The 20,696-nt window shown below is 40.7% G+C and overlaps 1 protein-coding gene across 3 annotated transcripts in view; it reads left to right on the top strand.

Annotated features, from left to right (window-relative positions):
- slc7a10a (solute carrier family 7 member 10a) overlaps window positions 1–20,293 on the top strand; it is a 91,122-nt gene extending 70,829 nt beyond the window's left edge. For all 3 annotated transcript variants that reach the window (XM_060911971.1, XM_060911972.1, XM_060911973.1), the window contains 7 exons: window positions 3,777–3,930; window positions 5,975–6,098; window positions 6,202–6,305; window positions 6,385–6,481; window positions 8,086–8,235; window positions 15,754–15,931; window positions 19,499–20,293. In XM_060911971.1, coding sequence (XP_060767954.1) covers window positions 3,777–3,930; window positions 5,975–6,098; window positions 6,202–6,305; window positions 6,385–6,481; window positions 8,086–8,235; window positions 15,754–15,931; window positions 19,499–19,605 — 914 coding nt within the window. In that variant the 3' untranslated portion in view covers window positions 19,606–20,293. The remainder of the gene's footprint in view (window positions 1–3,776; window positions 3,931–5,974; window positions 6,099–6,201; window positions 6,306–6,384; window positions 6,482–8,085; window positions 8,236–15,753; window positions 15,932–19,498) is intronic.
- Window positions 20,294–20,696: the final 403 nt, after the last annotated feature.

The following is a 20,696-nucleotide window of genomic DNA, read 5'->3' as shown; positions in this document are numbered from 1 at the left end:
TAAGCAATTATCAGATGAGGTTCAACAAAATATCGTGATTTTGTTAGTGGCGAGCAAATTATTAATTATTTGCTGATGCCGTGTTTTTATCATTCAAATTATTATTTTTTTTAAAATACTGATTATAAAGTTTGCGCAAAGACGAACTTGAGCCATATTGACAAAAGTGCGATGTAACTGCGCATGAGCAGACCGTTATTTGAAGTTCACTCAGCCAATCAAAATGCTGTAAAAAAAAAATAATAATTTGAATGATCATAAAATAATATTTAGCTTGAGAAAAAGCAAAGGAGCGTGAATGTAAATATTGGAAGTACGCTACGGGTGCAGTTAAGCTCGCGTTGGCCTTCAAGGGCGATTACATTTTTGGTCCCTCCCACTGTAAATCAAAATCTGATTGGTTAATTCATCCGTCACTTCCTACATAAACACACACTGCCATGGCCTTCTGTCCCGTCAATGAAGTCCTAACCAGTGAGTGAGCAGCTCTAAACTCTTCTCAGCCTCGGGACAACAAACAAAACAATCTCATTGGAGAACTCGATTTTAATATTTTCAGGACCGTAATTTCTGTCCTTTCATTTCTGAAGCACATTTGATAGAAAATGAGGCCAAATTAGAAGAGAATAATTATAATGAAAGAAATTAAATATAAAATTTGAAATGGTGATATGTTTGGGCTTCTCTGAAGGATGAGAAGGTCCTGACGGTTTCCCTCTGTGAGCTACTGTAACATTTCAGAAGATTAAAACTAGTCTGCATTAGCAAAGTGAAGTGCTCATTTTTGTTGTTTTTAACTTCAAGAGAGAAAAAAAAAACAGAGGCTGGTAAGGAAACGAGTGTTTCTAGCTGTTCTAATGTAAGTGAGAACAGGAACGAACTTGTTTCATGGACGTTCCATGACATGAAACTATTAGCAGATTAAAAAGTGTGGTGTATAATTTTCTAAAAAATGATAATAAATAAACCATAATTGCTACCTTGCTATTATTGTGTGAGAGGAATAAAACGGTTTAGGATGCGTTATTCGAGGAAAATTATCAACTGGTGTTTCTAAATCGCTGTATTGTCCGTGTGTTTTGTTCTGCGTGTTCTCAGAGAACAGAGGGGTTTGAGGCGTTCCTGAGAATGACCTGGAAAAACCTCGTGAGAGACTGAAATGGAGAAAACCTCTGAAGCTCTTTGTCTGCTCTGATGAATGATCCTCTCAGAAAGGAGGAAATTGAGCGCGTCATTACTCGAGCGCTGGCGTGACTCTGATAATCCACACTGGCTGTATGATTACAGTCCGACTTTTCATTATCCGATTAGCGATGTTAAAGAGTTAATCCTTTAATTGTCAATGCTTCATCATCAGGTGAACATCCCACCTGCAAAGCTTCCACCTTTTCTTCGCTTTTTTTTGTTATTGTAAGTCAAATATCAAAAGTCTTGGTTATGACGAACAAAAAAAAAAAAAAACCTTCTAAATATCTTTTATTTGTGTTTAATAACACAGTGCTGTTGAATTCTGGATTCTGATTGGTCGGAAGGAACAGTAGCTCTGTGAGTAGTTTAGCTTTAGTTTGTTATAAACTTTGTTATAGATTTCTATTTTATGACTTCTACATTATCGAGTCAGAACATTACAAAAACATTTTAGAGTTCCAAACGTTCGGGTTTTTTTTTTTTCCCAGCACAAAATTAAATGTTACAGAAAAGAAATTTGTAATATGTCTGAGCAGCATATTCCATAAGAGAGCACTTTTCAGATTAAAAGAAAGCATAATGAAGGCTGCTGGGTTTTGGTGTAAAATGAAGAAGTGAGTGTGACAAAGTGTCCAGAAGAACTGCGGCTGGTTCTGTAAGATGCTCAGGAAAACCTACAGATCATTTCCACATAAAACTGCACTCACTGGACCTGAGACGACTACTTTATTTTAATTTTTTTTTAAAGCAAAGGAAATTTTGTCTCGCACCAGATATTGACTTTTTGTTTCATTTATTATGGCTTACTGATTATTGTTTATAGTTTTGGGGTTTTTTTAATGTTTGAAACATTTAATTTCAGTATTTTTAAGTCATTTTTGGTCAACAGCATTTCTTTACATGCGACTAAGACTTTTGTACAGGACTGTGTGTTACATAAAGAAAGAAAAGAGAATAAGTTACAGTATGACCAAATGACAGGAGGGTCGGTGGTTTGATTCCCTGGACCGTCAGGAAAATCCATGGCTGAAGTGCCCTTGAACAAGGCATCTAATCCTGACTGCCCCCCAGGTGGGGTGTGTGTTAGTCTGGCTAACGCGACTGCAAAGCTCTCCGAGCTATTGGTCTAGCCAAGATATTAAGCCCAACCGTTTCCCAGAGCCCGTGGTTGACCCGCCTCCCTGAAATGCCTCAGTTTGCTATTGGTCGAAGCCAGAAAAGGCTGTGACGAAGCTTAAACCAATCGCATCACTCTTTCCTCTGATGTATGCGACGCGACGGGGCTAACTGGTAGATTAAACCATAGACATCCTATTATTAAACTCTTACCGAAGCCGGTCGGGAGCAAGGCGAAAACGTCCTTCCTTTCAATAAATACCTCCAGGGCTGCTCTTTGCTCCGTTTTCAATGAGAACTTCCCGTTGAATGCTTTCAATACAGCATTCGTGAATGAAGCGCTTCCGGCATAGATTCTGTAAACAATCTATGGCTTCCGGTCGCAGTTCTACTACGTCAGTGCCTTGAACACGCCTCTACCCAGGGCCGTTGGAGATGCTCAAAGTTGATTGGTTCCCGATTTTTCGGGAGCTTGGAAGAGCTGTAGATAGCTTGCCTGGCCAGACTAAGCTCGCAACAGGTCCTCGTGTTGCGTCACGCTTAGGATGGGCGGGCCCAGGCTAGGTGTGTGTGTGTGTGCGCACTTGTTGTACGTCACTCTGGATAAAAGTGTCTGCTAAATGCCTGTAATATAATAGATTATTATCCATACAGGACACTTTTTTGATGGAATAAAAACATGTGTTCTATTCCCTTCGAGTGAGTTTCATTCATTTGGTTCGATAGCATGCAATATTGTTAGCATATCGCTTATCCTACGTGTATTACGTCACTCTACCCAATGGAGAATAAGCGTTGAATATGGTTTACGATATTGCACGGTTATCAAGACAACATGACGTCACACGTCGGAGACGTAAAACTTCTGCACTAGCGAGTGACTGTGGCAATTTGTAAACAAACATAGCCGCCAGGTTTGCTTCGTTAAATACAGAAGATTTTGAGAGAATTTTGAAAGAGAAAGATGCGCTGAACACCTGAAAGGAATGTGTATGTATTATAATAGTAATAATAATAATAATAATAATAATGGCTGGCTTTTTTTCATGGTCTATCAGATATATTCCATTCAGCTACTCGTCTTTGACTCGTTCAGTATCATGCTAGCTGAATGGAATATATCTGATAGACCATGAAAAAAAAGGCCAGACAATATTATTTAAATGTAACACAGAAAAATCTAAAAGAAAAACTGTTTATTTTCATCACACACTTTCTGTAAAGTACGGTGGCCTGAAGGTGCACGACACGGCACCGTTAACCCACAACATGACAACAGGATTAAAAATGAAAATTTTTTTTAAATGTGTTACAGATTGACTTTTATGGACTCCTGCTGCAGTGCTGTAAATATTTTATCATGATTGGAAATGTTTTAATGTTGTCATTATGTAACTGATGTAGTTTCCTGTTTTGTCAGTAAAATCTTCCTGTTTACAGAACTGTCTCTGAGATTTGATGTCCCTCTGTAGGCCACTACGACGCTCTGGAGCCTCAGGCAGCGTTCGAGTTTATCCGAGATCCGTCAGTGGGGCAGATCGCTCTGGCCTTCCTGCAGGCCTCGTTCGCCTTCAGCGGCTGGAACTTTCTCAACTACGTCACTGAGGAGGTGGTGGAGCCACGCAAGTGAGTCACACTTCAGCAACAGCATCGTCCTCGAACCCAACCGCTGGTCGAGTCTCGACGCTGCTCTCGGATCGTAGGGAATCTCTGCTTCTGGAGTTCTGATCATCTTATAGGCATTCTTTAGATAAAAAATGTGCTTTTATTTATGCAAATGAGGCTTTATTTAATCTGAATAAATACACATACATTTTCATACTTTATAAAACCAAAAAATTTAATCTTTGGAAGATGTTCGACTAAAGACTTTCCTCTTTCGCAAAGCCTACGGATTATAAGTCGTACAATTTTTACTTAATTTTACAATTGTATTTTATTTTGTAAATGCATTGAGACTTGGTGTAATGCATCTCAAAGAACATTTTTTTATAATTATTATCTCATCATTCTCTAGCCGCTTTATCCTTCTACAGGGTCGCAGGCAAGCTGGAGCCTATCCCAGCTGACTACGGGCGAAAGGCGGGGTACACCCTGGACAAGTCGCCAGGTCATCACAGGGCTGACACATAGACACAGACAACCATTCACACTCACATTCACACCTACGCTCAATTTAGAGTCACCAGTTAACCTAACCTGCATGTCTTTGGACTGTGGGGGAAACCGGAGCACCCGGAGGAAACCCACGCGGACACGGGGAGAACATGCAAACTCCACACAGAAAGGCCCTCACCGGCCCCGGGGCTCGAACCCAGGACCTTCTTGCTGTGAGGCGACAGCGCTAACCACTACACCACTGTGCCGCCCGATTATTACTTTTTTTTGTGAACAGTTCTTTCTAAAAATACAGACCTGTGTGTTGGAATTTGGTTGGTTGGTTGTTTATTCGTGTAATTTATTTCTCATTTAATCCTGAACATATACCAGTCTTAAAATTTTTATGTCATTTTGAGTACAAGATCTGTCATAAATCTAACAGTCATCAACAGTTGGAGAAATTCAAGTCGTCTAGAGAGACTGAGATTTTGGGGGGGGAAACCAGAAAATCAAGTTTAAAGCTAGACGGCCTTTCGATTCCATAAAATCGGTGAAATTTAGTTCCCTCTGAAATATGGTCATTGTGATATATGTTTATTTCTGTAATATCTCACAAAATATCAGGCCATTCTGTGGCTGGGAAGTTATTTAATTAATTTGAGGGGATTAAAGCAAATAATGTGCATGAAATCGCTCGCTTCGCGCAGTCAAGCAGACAGAGGAAGTCCGTGTGTGTGCGCATGCGCAGGTTTCCCTTTGAGCGTGCGCTGACAGTTCCATCATTCTGTCGCTAAACGAACAGCTGATCACACCGAGGTGCTCGCTGAGCGCCAATATTTATTAGTTTGGTCCTGCGTTTCCTTTCCTTCGTATATAACATAACGTCTTTTCTTCTCGCTTTCTTTCCGTTACTGTAGTCGGTCTTTCACGTTTCATTCACACACTCACGTCCTCCATTTTTCTCTCCTGTTTCAAATTTGTATCCCACAATGCCTTGCGTGAACGGGGAAAGCCCACCACGTGATGCATGATGTAGTATCTTGAATTGGGTCATGGTGAAGCAGGAAAAAATAGCGGAGAATTTAGGGCCACGTGGAGATAAATTCATTAATTGTTCTATTTTTTAAAAAACCTAATAAAATTGGAAGTCTGTGACTCAAATTCAGTAGCTTTCGGTCACTAAACAAAAATAATTGGGTGTCGGGAAAATTCTTTTTATGACCTGCACTTGAAATCTGAAAGGCAGTCTAACTTTAAAAATAAATTTAATCTAATTTATTTCCACACTAATAATTGTGGTGAATAAATAAATTTTATTAACAAATCTGACGTAAATGTCATAATGATGCATACATTGACGTATATAAAAATCAGGAAACTACTTGTGATGTGATGTGGGCTGAGCTTAAAACCTTTTCCTCTCGGATCATAAGCTGGTCGTGGGAGAACAAAAGTGGTGAAATGCACACATCACTGCTAACTTTTAACAAATAATTACTCCTTTCTGCCTGTAGTGTGTTGCTATAAAAATACGGATTGTGACGGCGTTAGCATTCGTGTGTTTTTACAGGAACCTGCCACGTGCGATCTACGTCTCCATTCCTCTAGTCACGTTAGTGTACACTCTCACAAACATCGCCTACTTCTCCTCCATGACCCCCGAGGAGCTGCTCGCATCCAACGCCGTTGCCGTGGTGAGTGACCTCTGTCCCACACGCGCGCGCACACACCCCTGCTTTGATTGGTCAGATGAAAGTTAAACACTTGAATTGATTTGAGTATGTTGATGTGTTGCAGACGTTTGGTGAGAAGCTGTTGGGGATGTTCTCCTGGGTCATGCCCATCTCCGTGGCTCTGTCAACGTTCGGAGGGATTAACGGCTACCTGTTCACGTCCTCCAGGTAAACACCGCACCATGTGAGCTCATAGCAGACTGATGATGTCCCGTGGGATCCGTTAGTGATGATCTGTGCTGTGCAGGTTGTGTTTCTCAGGAGCAAGAGAAGGACACCTGCCCTACTTGCTGGCAATGATCCATCTGAAGAACTGCACACCCATCCCGGCTCTGCTCGTCTGTGTAAGAGACACGATACACACTCCGTAATATTTCATAACGCACACCACGATCCATAATCTCTCAACACGCACAACAACCCGTACTCTCTCTCAGCACGCGCCGCGACCCGTACTCTCTCTCAGCACATCCTGAAGTGTTTTATTCCTCTTACACCACAGCAATTCACCAAGGATTACTTTTTAAATTACTTTTCCATTTAATGTGGTGGAACATTCATGAAATGAGTTAGTTCCTGTTCTAAGTTACATTATACAGCTCATTTGAATACTCGATTCTGATTGGTCAGTTACAGCATTCTATGGTCTGTTATTCCTAAATAACACATCATTGTTATGGTCCATAGAAAAAAAAACAAGTCTTTTTTTTTTTTAATCAATATTTTGTTTCAGATGATTGATTTTTAATCATTAGTAACGGTGGAATAAGCAGGATGACGTATAAACTTCTTGAAATACAGAATCCCTTCCAGAGCAGCGATAAACAAAAACGCAGCTCGTCATGTTACCGAGAAACCACAGGCCATAAACTCGGCCCTCAGGTCAGTTTATTTGTATCACACTTTTTTAACAACAGACGTTGTCGCAAAGCAGCTTTACAGAAAAATAAAGGCTTAAAACACAAGAACTAATTTAATCTGTAATAAATGTATTTCTCCTGAAGACTTACTGACTGTATAAAGTGCTGACACTGGAGTCTCCCTCCGTTAATGTCAGATAAACCTCTAGAAACTCACTGCGTATATTACTGATCGATGGTTTTCTTATTCTTACAGAACTATTATTTTGTGAAAGCAACAATAAACTATCTGCAGTAAAAAACGACGAACTGTGAGAACAAGTGTGTTAATATAAACCTGATAGTTACAGTAAAAACGTGTTGCGTTGCTACAAACCAAATAAGAGTTTATACTGCTGAAGTCAGTAAGAATTACATTTATTTACTTTTTCTGTTTGTTGATAGTGATAGTCATCCTCTCTCTCTCTCTCTCTCTCTCTCTCTCTCTCTCCGTGTGTGTCTCTCTCTCTGTCTCTCTCCCTCCCTCCCTCTCTTTTGCTCTCTCTCTGTCACCCTCTCCCTCTTTGGCTGTCTCTCTGTCTCCCTCAATCATTCTCTCTCTCTGTCTCCCTCTCTGTCACTCTCTCCCTCTTTTGCTGTCTCTGTTTCCCTCTATCATTCTCTTTCTATCTCTGTCTCCCTCTGTCCCTCTCTCTCCCTCTTTTGCTGTCTCTCTGTCTCCCTCTATCATTCTCTCTCTCTCTCTCCCTCTTTTGCTGTCTCTCTCTATCATTCTCTCTCTGTCACTCTCTCTTTTGCTGTCTCTGTCTCCCTCTATCATTCTCTCTTTCTCTCCCCCTTTTGCTCTCTCTCCCTCTTTTGCTGTCTCTCTGTCTCCCTCTATCATTCTCTCTCTCTCTCTCTCTCTCTCTCTCTCTCTCTCTCTCTGTCATCCTCTCTGTCACACTCTCCCTCTTTTGCTGTCGGTCTCCCTCTATCATTCTCTCTTACTCTCCCTCTTTCTCTCTCTGTCATTCTCTCCCTCTTTTGCTCTATCTCTCTCTGTCTCTGTCTCCCTCTTTTGCGTGCTCTCTGTCTCGCTCTCTCAGTGCACTGCGACCATCGTCATCCTCTGCATTGGTGAAACCCATAACCTGATTAACTACGTGTCTTTTATAAACTACCTCTCCTATGGCGTGACCATCGCCGGCCTGCTGTACTACCGCTGGAAGAAGCCCCATCTCGTCAGACCCATTAAGGTGAGGGACTTAAACACACTCACACACCTGGTTCGTTAGCAGTGCGCTTAGCTATACATGAACACTGTTAAGAGATTAAATCAATAAAGAAACCCGTGTGGAGCTTCGACATGCTGTACGTTCATCACTAGGTGGCATTTGTGGAGGAAACGGGTACCTGCTGATTTGAAAACCCACAGACCAAGAGGTTCTGCTTTGTACCTGTTTACACCACATGTTCAGGTTATTGTACTTCCTGTCAGCTTCTTTTTTTCTTCCACTTTGTGAATGTTGAGATCTGACCTACACATCTGAGCGGGTGTAATTTAATGAAAACGTTTCCACAGAAACCTCTTCTCCATATCTGATCTGTTCATTAGTGTCAATAGTGAGGTGTGTGTGTGTGTGTGTGTATGAGAATCTCAGCATGATAACATCAGTGCAGCGATGCTTACTGTACATGTTGATTGTAGTGCCTCGCTGACTTTACCATTATTTCAAGTCAACTTTATTGTCAAATATGCTATACATGCTCGACATGCAGCACAGATGAAATTTCAGTCCTCTCTGACCCACAGTGCAAACAGGCAATGCAATAAATAAAAATGAAATAGAATAATTGGAAAAAAAAACAATATAAACAGTATAAACACTCTAAATAAGAACTAGACATAGACTAAACACTCAGACAAACAATATAAACAGTGTAAACACTAGATAAGAACTAGACATAAACACTCATATATACATATATATGCACGCGCGCGCACGCACATGTATACATATATATGCACACGCGCATACACGCGCACGCATAAATTGGTGCAAATAAACAGTCAAGAGCACTTGAGGTATAGCAGGTAAACATGAAATAAGCAGAATAAACAAACTAGCAGCTGTTAAGGTGAGGTAGTGCGGAATAGTGCAAATGAGTGAGGTAAAGTGAATGTGCGGTCCCTGAGTTCAGTGTGTTAATGAACGATGAGATGTGTGTGTTGGGGGGGGTAAACTGTGAGGATGACATGTCGGATGCTGAAGGGGGGGTCAGGGGGGTGTGCGAGCAGAATCTGTGGCAGGGGGCAGAGGAGGGGCAGAACAGGGAGGGAGTTGAGCCTCCTGACCTCCTGGTGAAAGAAACTGTTCTTGAGCCTGCTGGTTTTGGCCCGGAGACTCCGCAGTCTCCTCCCCAACAGCAGCAGACTGAAGAGGCTGTGAGATGGATGGGTGGGTGGGGTCACCTGCGATCCTGATGGCTTTGTGGGTGAGGCAGGAGTTATAAATATCCATAAGAGAAGGGAGAGAGACACCAATGATCCTCTCAGCTGCTCTCACGATGCACTGTAGAGTCTTGCAGCAGGACACGGTGCAGGCGCCGTACCACACGGTGATGCAGCTGGTCAGGATGTTCTCGATGGTGCCTCTGTAGAATGTGTGCATGATGGGGGCCGGGGCTCTTGCTCTCCTCAGTTTGCGGAGGAAGTACAGACGCTGTTGGGCTTTTTTGGCCAGTGATGCGGTGTTGTTGCTCCAGGACAGGTCTTCAGAGATGTGTACACCCAGAAACTTGGTGCTGCTCACCCTCTCCACTGCAGCACCGTCGATAGATGATGGAGCTTTTTTTGTCCTTTTTTCCTCAATTCAGTGTTTCTTGTAAATTATTCTGTTTTACAAGCGCATGACCCATCATAACGCACATGACCGTTTAGTTGTTATTATTTTCGATTAAGCTGGTTTGTTGACGTTTGTAAATGCACATTTCCATTCTGTCCCTGATGATGGACCGTACATCTGAAAGCTTGGAATAAAACTTCATAAGTTTATGTGGAAGTCACGTTTTTAGTGATTTTTAATGATTCCCACATACAAAGAAACTTTGGATGTAATTATTTAAATGTTGTAAATGATGTTATAAAACCAACAATGCACAATAATGTTATTTTGCTCGGCATGTAATGATATATCAAATGATGATAAACCATGATACAAATTCATGACAATTCGAATCCATGAAATAAAAAATTAACCCGCTGCATAATCTTTTTGATTTTTCCTGGCTGTAATTGCATTTTTTAGACAGCAGAGGGTGCAATAACATGTACAATAATGAGAATACGTGACTTCATCGTAGGCAGAAGTAATGCAGCTCTAATGCTGTGAAAACACAAGAAATAAACAGATTTAATCGCTGCTGTGCGATTGTGCACAAGATAGATTTAATAACAACTCAGAGCTCTCTGTCTTTACAGACTGCTGAAAGATAAAGAAAAGAGAAACAAATGGAGGCAAAACAAATGTTTATAAAAGTTTAAGAAAAGAACAATTTGTGATTAGCTTTTTTCATTTTTAAAGGACCCATGGCATGGTGGTTTGTTGATGCTTTAAACGGGCTCGTGGAGGTTTCCGGATGTTCTATCCGCAGCCTTTCTCGAAATGAACCCTCGGCACGTAGATATAGCCTCCTGGGAGAAAGCCCCATTTCAGCGCTTTTCCCAGTGCGTCGTTTTGCTAATGAGAAGCATGGAGGCAGGGAAGGGTAGAGGGTGGGGGCGGGTCTTATCATTAATATTCATGACATGTAAACATGTTACCTCTGATTGGCTAACAGCACTGTGACGCTACCTCCAGTGGGTCAGAACAAGCGGATGTGGGTGTCTTACTATGGCGAGAGAGAAGGAACAAACCGCGAAGGGAAAAATACCGCGCGCTGACGTCATTAAGGTGCGACGCGAGGAAATAAAATAAATTCAACAAATGTTTGGGTTTTTACTGAACAAACAAACAAATAAAATGAACGAGTGACTTAAAAAGAATGTGGGTGTCTTTGTAAAAACTGTTTTGATTGGCTATTATAACAGAGCATGCTGCATGCTTTTTGGTTTTGTAGCGCAGAGTACCTGGCTAACTGCAGGAAGCGGTTAGCTGCACAGCTAATGTAGCCATTGCAAGGCTAACGTAGCACCGATTTTAAAACACGGCAAAACGACTTAACAGTTATACACTTACTTGTTCGGTGTTTGTGGCTGATGCGGCAGGGATGCTTGGTACGGACCCAGGCTTCAGTGACAGTTGATGTGCAAAACCTGCCCTGTACTGTCCCAAGTTGTGGAAACATTCCTCAGGAAAATGCTTCCGACAAACATACACCGTCTTAGGTAGACTCGACGGCGTATTATTGAAGTGAATAAAATTAAGCCACTGCGTCTTCAGGGGCTCTCCCGTCAGCAGTAAAAACAGACTCTTTTCTGTGTTGTCACATCCATGTACAGCGCAATTTCCATGTTTCGCTCGCTTAGGTGATGCCATGTTGTGTTCTCCCTCTATGGTCTCCTCACTACAACTGGGCGGGCAATCCATACAGTGGGTGGGAATCCAGAGGGGGGGCGTGGGGATCATCTCCCTTGCTGACGTAGTAAAGGGAAGAGCTTATCAACGCGCCGTTTTGACGCGCCATTCTCAAATGTTGGGCATAGTTTGGTTTACACATTATGAAATTTCTAGCCGCTGGGGTGACAAGAAGGTCAGAGGAACTCATTTTAATGTTAAAAAACCTCAGAAAGTGAAAATTTCATGCCATGGGACCTTTAATAAAAGGAATATTTTAGTTAATACTGTATTATATTCCAACCTTTACAAATGTGGGGAAATAATTATTGTTGGTTAAGAAAATGAAACAAAATGAATTTTTATTTAACAAAAGGAATATTTAGATAAATGATAAGAATGTAGATTTTTTATTTTTTTTGTAATTTTTCTGTAATTTTTTTTCAAAAATATTGTGGGGAAAATCAAATCATGAACTGATTTGATATTGTGACTCAAATCGAATTGTGAATTGTGTGAATAGTTACATGCCTGTGTTTTGGTAATTAGAAGTTTGAGTCGAGTTTCATTAAACAGGAGGAATAATCACCTGTCAAAATATTACACAACATTTTCTGGAAAAAAAAATCTTCAAGTTAAAATATCTTGAAAATATATAAAGTAATAAACTAAATATAAGATGATTAAAACATATCACTGGAGATTTTTCCCAAAGTTCAAGCTTGAAATATTTTTGCTCATTTTAAGTTCTTATTTCTGGAAGGAAACAAAATTACTGTGCCTTGCAAAAGTATTCATACCCCTTGAACTTTTTCACATTTTTCCACCTTACAACAACGAACTTAAAAGTTTTTATTGAGATTTTATGTGATGGACCAACACAGAGTAGCACATAATTGTGAAGTGAAACGAAAATGATAAATGGTCTTCAAAATTTTAAACAAATAAAAATCTGAAAAATGTGGTGTGCATTAATATTCAGCCCCCTGTACTCTGATACCTCTAAATACAATCCAGTGCAATCAATTGCCTTCAGAAGTCATCTAATTAGTTAAGAGTCCTACTGTGTGTAATTTACTCTCAACATAAATACACTTGTTCTGTGAAGGCCTCAGTGGTTTGTTAGAGAACACTAAAGAACAAACAGCATCATGAAGACCAAAGAAATCACCAGACAGGTCAGGGATAAAGTTCTGGAGAAGTTTAAAGCAGGGTTAGGTTATAAAAAAATATCCCAAGCTCTGAACATCTCAAGAAGCACTGTTCAATCCATCATTCAAAAATGGAAAAAGTATGGCACAACTGCAAACCTACCAAGACATGGCCGTCCACCTAAACTGACAGAGCGAGCAAGGAGAGCACTGGTCAGAGAAGCAGCCAAGAGGCCCATGATCACTCTGGAGGAGCTGCAGAAATCCACAGCTCAGGTGGGAGAATCTGTGCACAGGACAACTATAAGTCATACATTCCACAAATCTGGCCTTTTTTGGAAGAGTGGCAAGAAGAAAGCCATTGTTGAAAGACAGGCATAAGAAGCCATGTAGGGGACACAGCAAACATGTGGAAGAAGGTGCTTTGGTCAGATGAGATCAAAGTTGAACTTTTTGGCCTAAATGCAAAGCCCTATGTGTGGCGGAAAACTAACACTGCTCATCACCCTGCACACACCATCCCCACTGTGAAACATGGTGGTGGCGGCATCATGCTGTGGGGATGCTTTTCTTCAGCAGGGACAGGGAAGCTGGTCAGAGTTGATGGGAAGATGGATGGAGCTAAATACAGGGCAATCCTGGAAGAAAACCTGTTGGAGGCTGCAAAAGACTTGAGACTGGGAAGGAGATTCACCTTCCAGCAAGACAACGACCCTAAACATACAGCCAGAGCTACAATGGAATGGTTTAGATCAAAGAATATTCATGTGTTAGAATGGCCCAGTCGAAGTCCAGACCTAAATCCCATTGAGCATCTGTGGCAAGACTTGAAAATTGCTGTTCACAGACGCTCTCCATCCAATCTGGCTGAGCTTGAGCTATTTTGCAAAGAAGAATGGGCAAAAATTTCAGTGTCTAGATGTGCAAAGCTGGTAGAGACATACCACAAAAGACTTGCAGCTGTAATTGCAGCAAAAGGTGGCTTTACAAAGTATTGACGCAGGGGGGCTGAATACTAATGCACACCGCATTTTTCAGATTTTTGTTTAAAATTTTGAAGACCATTTATCATTTTCATTTCACTTCACAATTATGTGCTACTCTGTGTTGGTCTATCACATAAAATCTCAATAAAAAACTTTTAAGTTCGTGGTTGTAAGGTGGAAAAATGTGAAAAAGTTCAAGAGGTATGAATACTTTTGCAAGGCACTGTATGTGCCGATAAAACAAGAAAATGTAAAGCTTGAAATGTCAACAAATACTTTGGATTATTTTATATTTGGTTTGTAATCTTATAATACTATAAAATATTAGATCAACTCTGTTATATTTAAGTTATGTTCATTTGCCAAAGCTTCATTTGTTGCTGTACGAGTCATTCAGTGAGTCGTTTGGGAGCTGAAAGAGTCGATTCTTATTGGTGAGTTGAATCAAATGAGTTCATTTGCCGAATATTCATTTGATACTGTATGAATCGTTCAGTGAGTCGTTTGTGAATTGAAGGAGTTGATTCTTATTGGTGAACTGAATCAAATGTATTAATTTTGCCAAAAATTCATTTGTTGCCGTATGAATCATTCAGTGAGTCGTTCAGTGAGTTGGTTGGGATTTGAAGGAGTCGATTCTTATTGGTGAGCTGAATCAAATCACTCACTGAAGACAATCAGATGGATGACTCGCTTCCGGAGATGGTGCACGTGGTCTGGAGGATGATGTGACGTGCTTGTGGATGTCTGTAGCTTTTAAACCACGTTTAGACCGAAGAAAATTAGAATTGGTGTTTTATATTCAGGTTTTGAAATGTGTGAGAGACGAGAATGAGAGTGGGTGGAAAAATTAGGAAACCGACACACTTCGTGAGAAGCAAAGGTTACCATGACAACCATGGAACAAACGTGGGGTTGGATTGATGTCATCATCTCATCTCATTATCTGTAGCCGCTTTATCCTGTTCTACAGGGTTGCAGGCAAGCTGGAGCCTATCCCAGCTGACTACGGGCGAAAGGCGGGGTACACCCTGGACAAGTTGCCAGGTCATCACAGGGCTGACACATAGACACAGACAACCATTCACACTCACATTCACACCTACGCTCAATTTAGAGTCACCAGTTAACCTAAGGCAGCTGGGCCATAGAAGGTTCACGCTGCATGCTGCACGCTACACGTTCACGTGAAGAACCGGACCCTGGGCCATTAAACTTCATGCTTGGATGTTCACGTGTTGCGTCTGTTCTACTTTGACCGAGTAACCAACAATATGGACTCTTCGGATGACGACGATTGCCTCATTCTGCTTTTACTGAGACAGAGGAAGAGAAAAAGGAACAGAATTTGGAGCCGAGAACACTTCCTTCTGAGAGAAACCCGTGGTGAATTTCACCGAACATTCTATAATCTGCTTGACAATCCCGATGAAGAACTATTTTTCAATTATACCATTCAATTATATTTTTTCTGAAGTTTTCCCCTGAAAGCATAGAGTTATCTCCCTAGACCTGTTCTGATTGGCTGGCGCGGCGGTGACCGCATGCATTGACTGGAATTTCCATCTTCACGCCTAGAAAAAAGTGTGCATGTTCATTTCTCGCTTCACGCGTGAAGTGTGCAGCGTGCAACGTGAACGCCGTTCTATGGCCCAGAGCAAGTCATGCTACGTTTGTCCACTTTTCTTTACACGCGTGTAGCGTGCAGCATGCAGCGTGAACCTTCTATGGCCCAGCTGCCTAACCTGCATGTCTTTGGACTGTGGGGGAAACCGGAGCACCCGGAGGAAACCCACGCGGACACGGGGAGAACATGCAAACTCTGCACAGAAAGGCCCTCGCCGGCCACGGGGCTCGAACCCAGACCTTCTTGCTATGAGGTGACGGCACTAACCACTACACCACCGTGCCGCCCTTGATGTCATCAATGATCTGAAAATGATTATTATTCTCATTGTCATTATTGTTGTTGTATCTTCCCTGATTTTGTCTTTACCTCATGATTTTTCCTGTACTACAGAATCGTTTGGTGTGTGTGTGTGTGTGTGTGTGTGTGTGTGTGTGTGCGCGCATGCGTGCAGGTGAACCTGCTGGTCCCCATCAGTTACCTGGTGTTCTGGGCCGTATTGCTGGGCTTCAGTCTGTACTCGGAGCCAGTGGTGTGTGGCATGGGGCTGGTCATCATGCTCACCGGAGTCCCCATCTACTTCATTGGAGTTCAGTGGTCACAAAAGCCACACTGGATCTACAGCGCAGTGGGTGAGTGACACTCAGATAACCTGTCCAGGAAGCTTTCAGCGGGGCTTGGTCACAGGGGGACGATGTTATTTGCGCCAAAAAAAGTTTTTTTGCACGTTAAAATTGTAAACAAGTTGATTATTTTGTTTCTTATTACAGCAGGATGAGCCCTGAGCTCACACACATCTGTTTCTATCTCAGATTATGCATTCAGCTCCAGACGTATTGGCACCCATTATGAGAACAAAATCAGTTTTGAGGTTAAAACATGACTGATTATGATCCTAAGTGTTCTGTACATTTAGATTAATGGAGTTGGCTGTTACGAGACAACTATATAATGTTTAATATTAAAAACTAAAGGTGATGATGCATGCGGCAACTTTTTGGGTAATGTTGCTGGCAACGGACAACCAGGTGAGACACAGGGCAACTAATCAGGGCAACAGGTAATTGGCAACAACCAATCAGCTAAGAGCAAATCTGTTGGGACACAGACACCACAAAGATTGACACTGAAATATTTACAGCTGTCACTTCTTTTGTTTTGCCTTCAGCCTTTATTTCGCTCAAGTACGTATCACTTCTGGAACAAAACTGAATAGATCCTCTGGTCAAAAGATAATTTGCCATTATTTTAACATTTATAAGTCAAAATAGCCACATTATTCTATTAATAATAAACACTTTTTAAATCTCTTTAAAATGCTACTAGCCTCAATCACATCTGCTGTAACTAATAACTGACACATACCCGTACATCACAAAACATCATCGTTTAATTCTCATCTCAGCAAAAAGGACATGGAGCAGGAGATGCTGCTGAGGAGGAAAAGGGCGTGGCGAAGCTCCTGAAGGCTTTCTTTCTTTTTTTAGATCCTGAAGTTTGTACTGTTTCGCCCTCGGGTTCCACGAGTAGTCGTGCTCTGGATGTGAATTAGATCGGACGATAAGTTTGACGATCTTTATTACAACTCAAAAAAAAAAAAAAATCCTCAGTTGCCCATCACTTTTAACTTGACCCAAGAGAGCTAATGTTATCCTACATAGCTAGCGATAATTTCCAGTTTACTATGTTAGCAAAAGCCACTGCTAGTTAGCTAAATCCCATTCAATCTCTGTGGAGTGGTGGTTAGCTAACGGCAGTTTACACTTAGCTGAAAACAAAATAAAATCAATGTCTTAATTCCAACCTGAGCATAAAAATACAACCCCAATTCCAAAAAAGTTGGGACACTGTAAAACATCAGTAAAATCAGAATGTGATAATTTGCAAATCATGGAAACCCTATATTGCATTGAAAATAGTACAAAGACAACATATCATGTTGAAACTGAGAAATTTTATTGTTTTTTGGAAAATGTATGCTCATTTTGAATTTGATGTCAGCAACACGTTTCAGAAAACTTGGGACAGGGACAACAAAAGACTGAAAAAGTTGTGTAATGCTAAAAAAAAAAAAAAGTAATTTGGTTAATTGGCAACAGGTCAGTAAAATGATTGGGTATAAAAAGAGCATCCCAGAGAGGCGGAGTCTCTCAGAAGTAAAGATGGGGCGGGGTTCACCGCTCTGTAAAAGACTGCTTGGGCAAACAGTGCAACAATTTAAGAATAACGTTCCTCAATGTAAAATTGCAAAGAATTTGGGGATCACGTCATCTATGGTCCATAATATCATTAAAAGATTCAGCGAATCTGGAGAAATCTCTGTATGCAAGAGACAAGGCTGAAAACTGACAATGGATGCCTGTGATCTTCAGGTCCTCAGGAGACACTGCATTAAAAGCAGACACGTGTCTGTAGTGGAAATCACTGTATGGGCTCAGGAACACTTCAGAAAACCATCGTCTGTGAAAACACTTCATTACTGCATCCACAAATGCAAGTTAAAACTAGATATAAACAATATCCAGAAACACCGCCACCTTCTCTGGGCCCGAGCTCTCTTACGATGGACTGAGGTGAAGTGGAAAATTGCCCTGAGATCTGATGAATCAAAATCTGAAATTCTTTTTAGAAATCTTGGACATCACGTCCTCCAGGCTAAAAAGGAGAGGGACCATCCGGCTTGTTATCAGTGTACAGTTCAAAAGCCAGCATCTGTGATGGTATGAGGGTGCATTAATGTACGTGACATTGAGTAGCTTGCACATCTTGGAAGGCATCATGAATGCTGAATGATATATACACGTTTCAGAGCAACATGCTGCCATCCAGACAAAATATTTTTCAGGGAAGGCATTCCTTCTTTCAGCAAGACAACACCAAACTGCTTTCTGCACATATCAAAACTGCATGGTTCTGTAGTAAAAGAGTCCGGGTGCTAAACTGGCCTGCCTGCAATCCAGACCTGTCTCCCATTTAAAACATTTGGCACATTATGAAGCTCAAAATATGACAAAGGAGACCCGAACTGTTGAGCAACTGAAATTGTGTATCGTGTAAAAATGGGACAACATTTCTCTTTCAAAACTACAGCAATTGCTCTCCTCAGTTCCCAAACGTTTACAGAGTGTTGTTAAAAGTAGAGGTGATGCAACACAGTGGTAGACATGCCCCTGTCCCAACTTTTTTGAAACGTGTTGCTGACATCAAATTCAAAATGAGCACGTTTTTCAAAAAACAATAAAATTTCTCAGTTTCAACATGTGATCTGCTGTCTTTGTACTATTTTCAAAGAAATATAGGGTTTCCATGATTTGCAAATTATCACATTTTTGTTTTTATTTACAGTTTACACAGTGTCCCAACTTTTTTGGAATTGGGGTTGTAGATGTCTGTTGGTTTTCTAAGCGTTTGATAAGGTAAATTCATCACTTTGGGTTCACACAGAGCAGAACAATTTACTGGGATAAAAGTTCTCTCTCTCTTTTTTTTTTTTTCTTCGCTCCACTGTCAGAGACGCTGCCATCTTTGTTGAAAATTTCAGAAGCTCTCACTCAGGTGGTCATGTGATTCGCTGCTCGCACTCTGATTGACTGATCTTAAAAAGTTACCCAAAACGATCAAAATCGTTCCGATAGAAATGGTGTTGCCCAATCTCAATGGGAAAGTGTCGAAGCGCAGTTGCCTGGCAACATCGCCCAAAAAGTTGCCCCGTGTATCATCAGCCTAAGATTAAAAACAGTTCTTACTTATGCGCCACTTGTGAGCGAAACATTCATCATCGTAAGGGTGAGAACAATTTTGCTGTTCGTTTCCTTACCTCGAAAAGAAAATGAGCTTTAAGAAATATTCAGTAGTTTGTTGTAAAAAAAAAAAAAGGAAGAATACAGATGTTTACCTGCTGTTTTAATGACTTTTTTTTTTAGCACTTGTTCTCATAAGTGACACTAACCATCGTTAAATGTGACCTGAAGTAACCGTTCACTTTAATGTCTCCTCAGATGTAGATTTAAACTCTCGATGAGTGAGCATAGGGGACAACGATTACAAGATTTTTATGAACACCAGATTTCTTGTGTAAATTTGTTTTCAGTGTTTGTGTATTGAAACCGCTCATGTTCATTTTGAGCGTAATTTATTGTCGTCCTGCTTCACTTTCTGGGGGGTTTTTTTGTTTGTTTGTTTGTTTGTTTGTTTTTCAGAGCATGTGACGTATTTGGGCCAGAAGCTGTGTTACGTCGTGTTCCCTCAGGACGATCTCTCTGAAACGGAGCCTCTCACAGAGAAAACTGAGAAGTCGGAGCTCTGAGGCATCAATCCTTCCAGGGAAAATGCGTCCCCTTTTTTTCTTTTTTTTTTCTTTTTTTTTTTTTTAAGTTAAATATTATGGGGTCAAAAAAAAAACCCCACCCAGAAAAGCAGCAGTTATTAACTCGGGAATTTCTTGTGCAGGTGATGAGACGGATTTCTCCACGGTGCTCTAGGTTCCACTTTGTTTTGTTTTGTTTTTTCCCAAGTGTGTAAAGAAAGAGAGGCCTGTTGAGGAGAGGTGCATATTTTATTATTCTGGGCTCTTCTCGTCTTTTCCGCTGGCTGCGGATGTAGGAATGTGTAAAACGAACCCTTTTGTCCTCACAAAAGGAACTGGTTTCCACCGACCTCCCCTCGTTGCTACCTGGAGGCCATTCCTGATTTAAAATACGGAGCATGTGTTCTCGAGAGCCATGCAGGATCTTTTGTTTCTTTTGTTCTTTGTGTATTAACGACTACCGGCCCATAACTTTCAGCTGTGTGTGTGTGTGTGTGTGTGTTTTTCTTTGATATATCATCCTTATATAGATGGCATGAAGCCACAAATCTTTAAGTCGTACCACAGAGATGTGTGTGTACATTTAATTTTTATTTTTTGCTTTGTTTTTTTGTTCAGCTGTGTATCAGGTGTCCTTAAAACCAGTGTGTATTTTTGAAGCAAGGTGAAAATATGCAATTTTTGAGTATTTCTGGGTTTGTTTGTTTTTTGTTTTGTTTTTTGAAGACGGATAACTTTAAAATCTGTTAAAGTCTCCTTGCTTTAAAAAAAAAAAAAATTTAAAATTGATTCCTAATACTTGAGTATAACAGTGACCTAAAATAATACTAAAATCATTAAAAGTTGTTTTTCACAGAACTATTTCAATAAGGATCTAATTTTAAAAAACGTATTCAAGTAGTGTATTATTATTATCTCATTATCTCTAGCCGCTTTATCCTGTTTATTATTATTATTATTATTATTATTATTATTGACATTTTAGTGTAAAACGTGATGCTGAAAAGTTCTAAAACCTTTGAAATAATATATTCGGAATTTTTAAAATTATTATACTACTGTATATACACCTCTGTGCATTCTTTGATTAG

This window comes from Neoarius graeffei, chromosome 27 (genome assembly GCF_027579695.1).
Source record: "Neoarius graeffei isolate fNeoGra1 chromosome 27, fNeoGra1.pri, whole genome shotgun sequence".
Lineage (NCBI taxonomy): Eukaryota > Metazoa > Chordata > Actinopteri > Siluriformes > Ariidae > Neoarius > Neoarius graeffei.
This window is presented reverse-complemented; position numbering and strand designations above follow the sequence as displayed.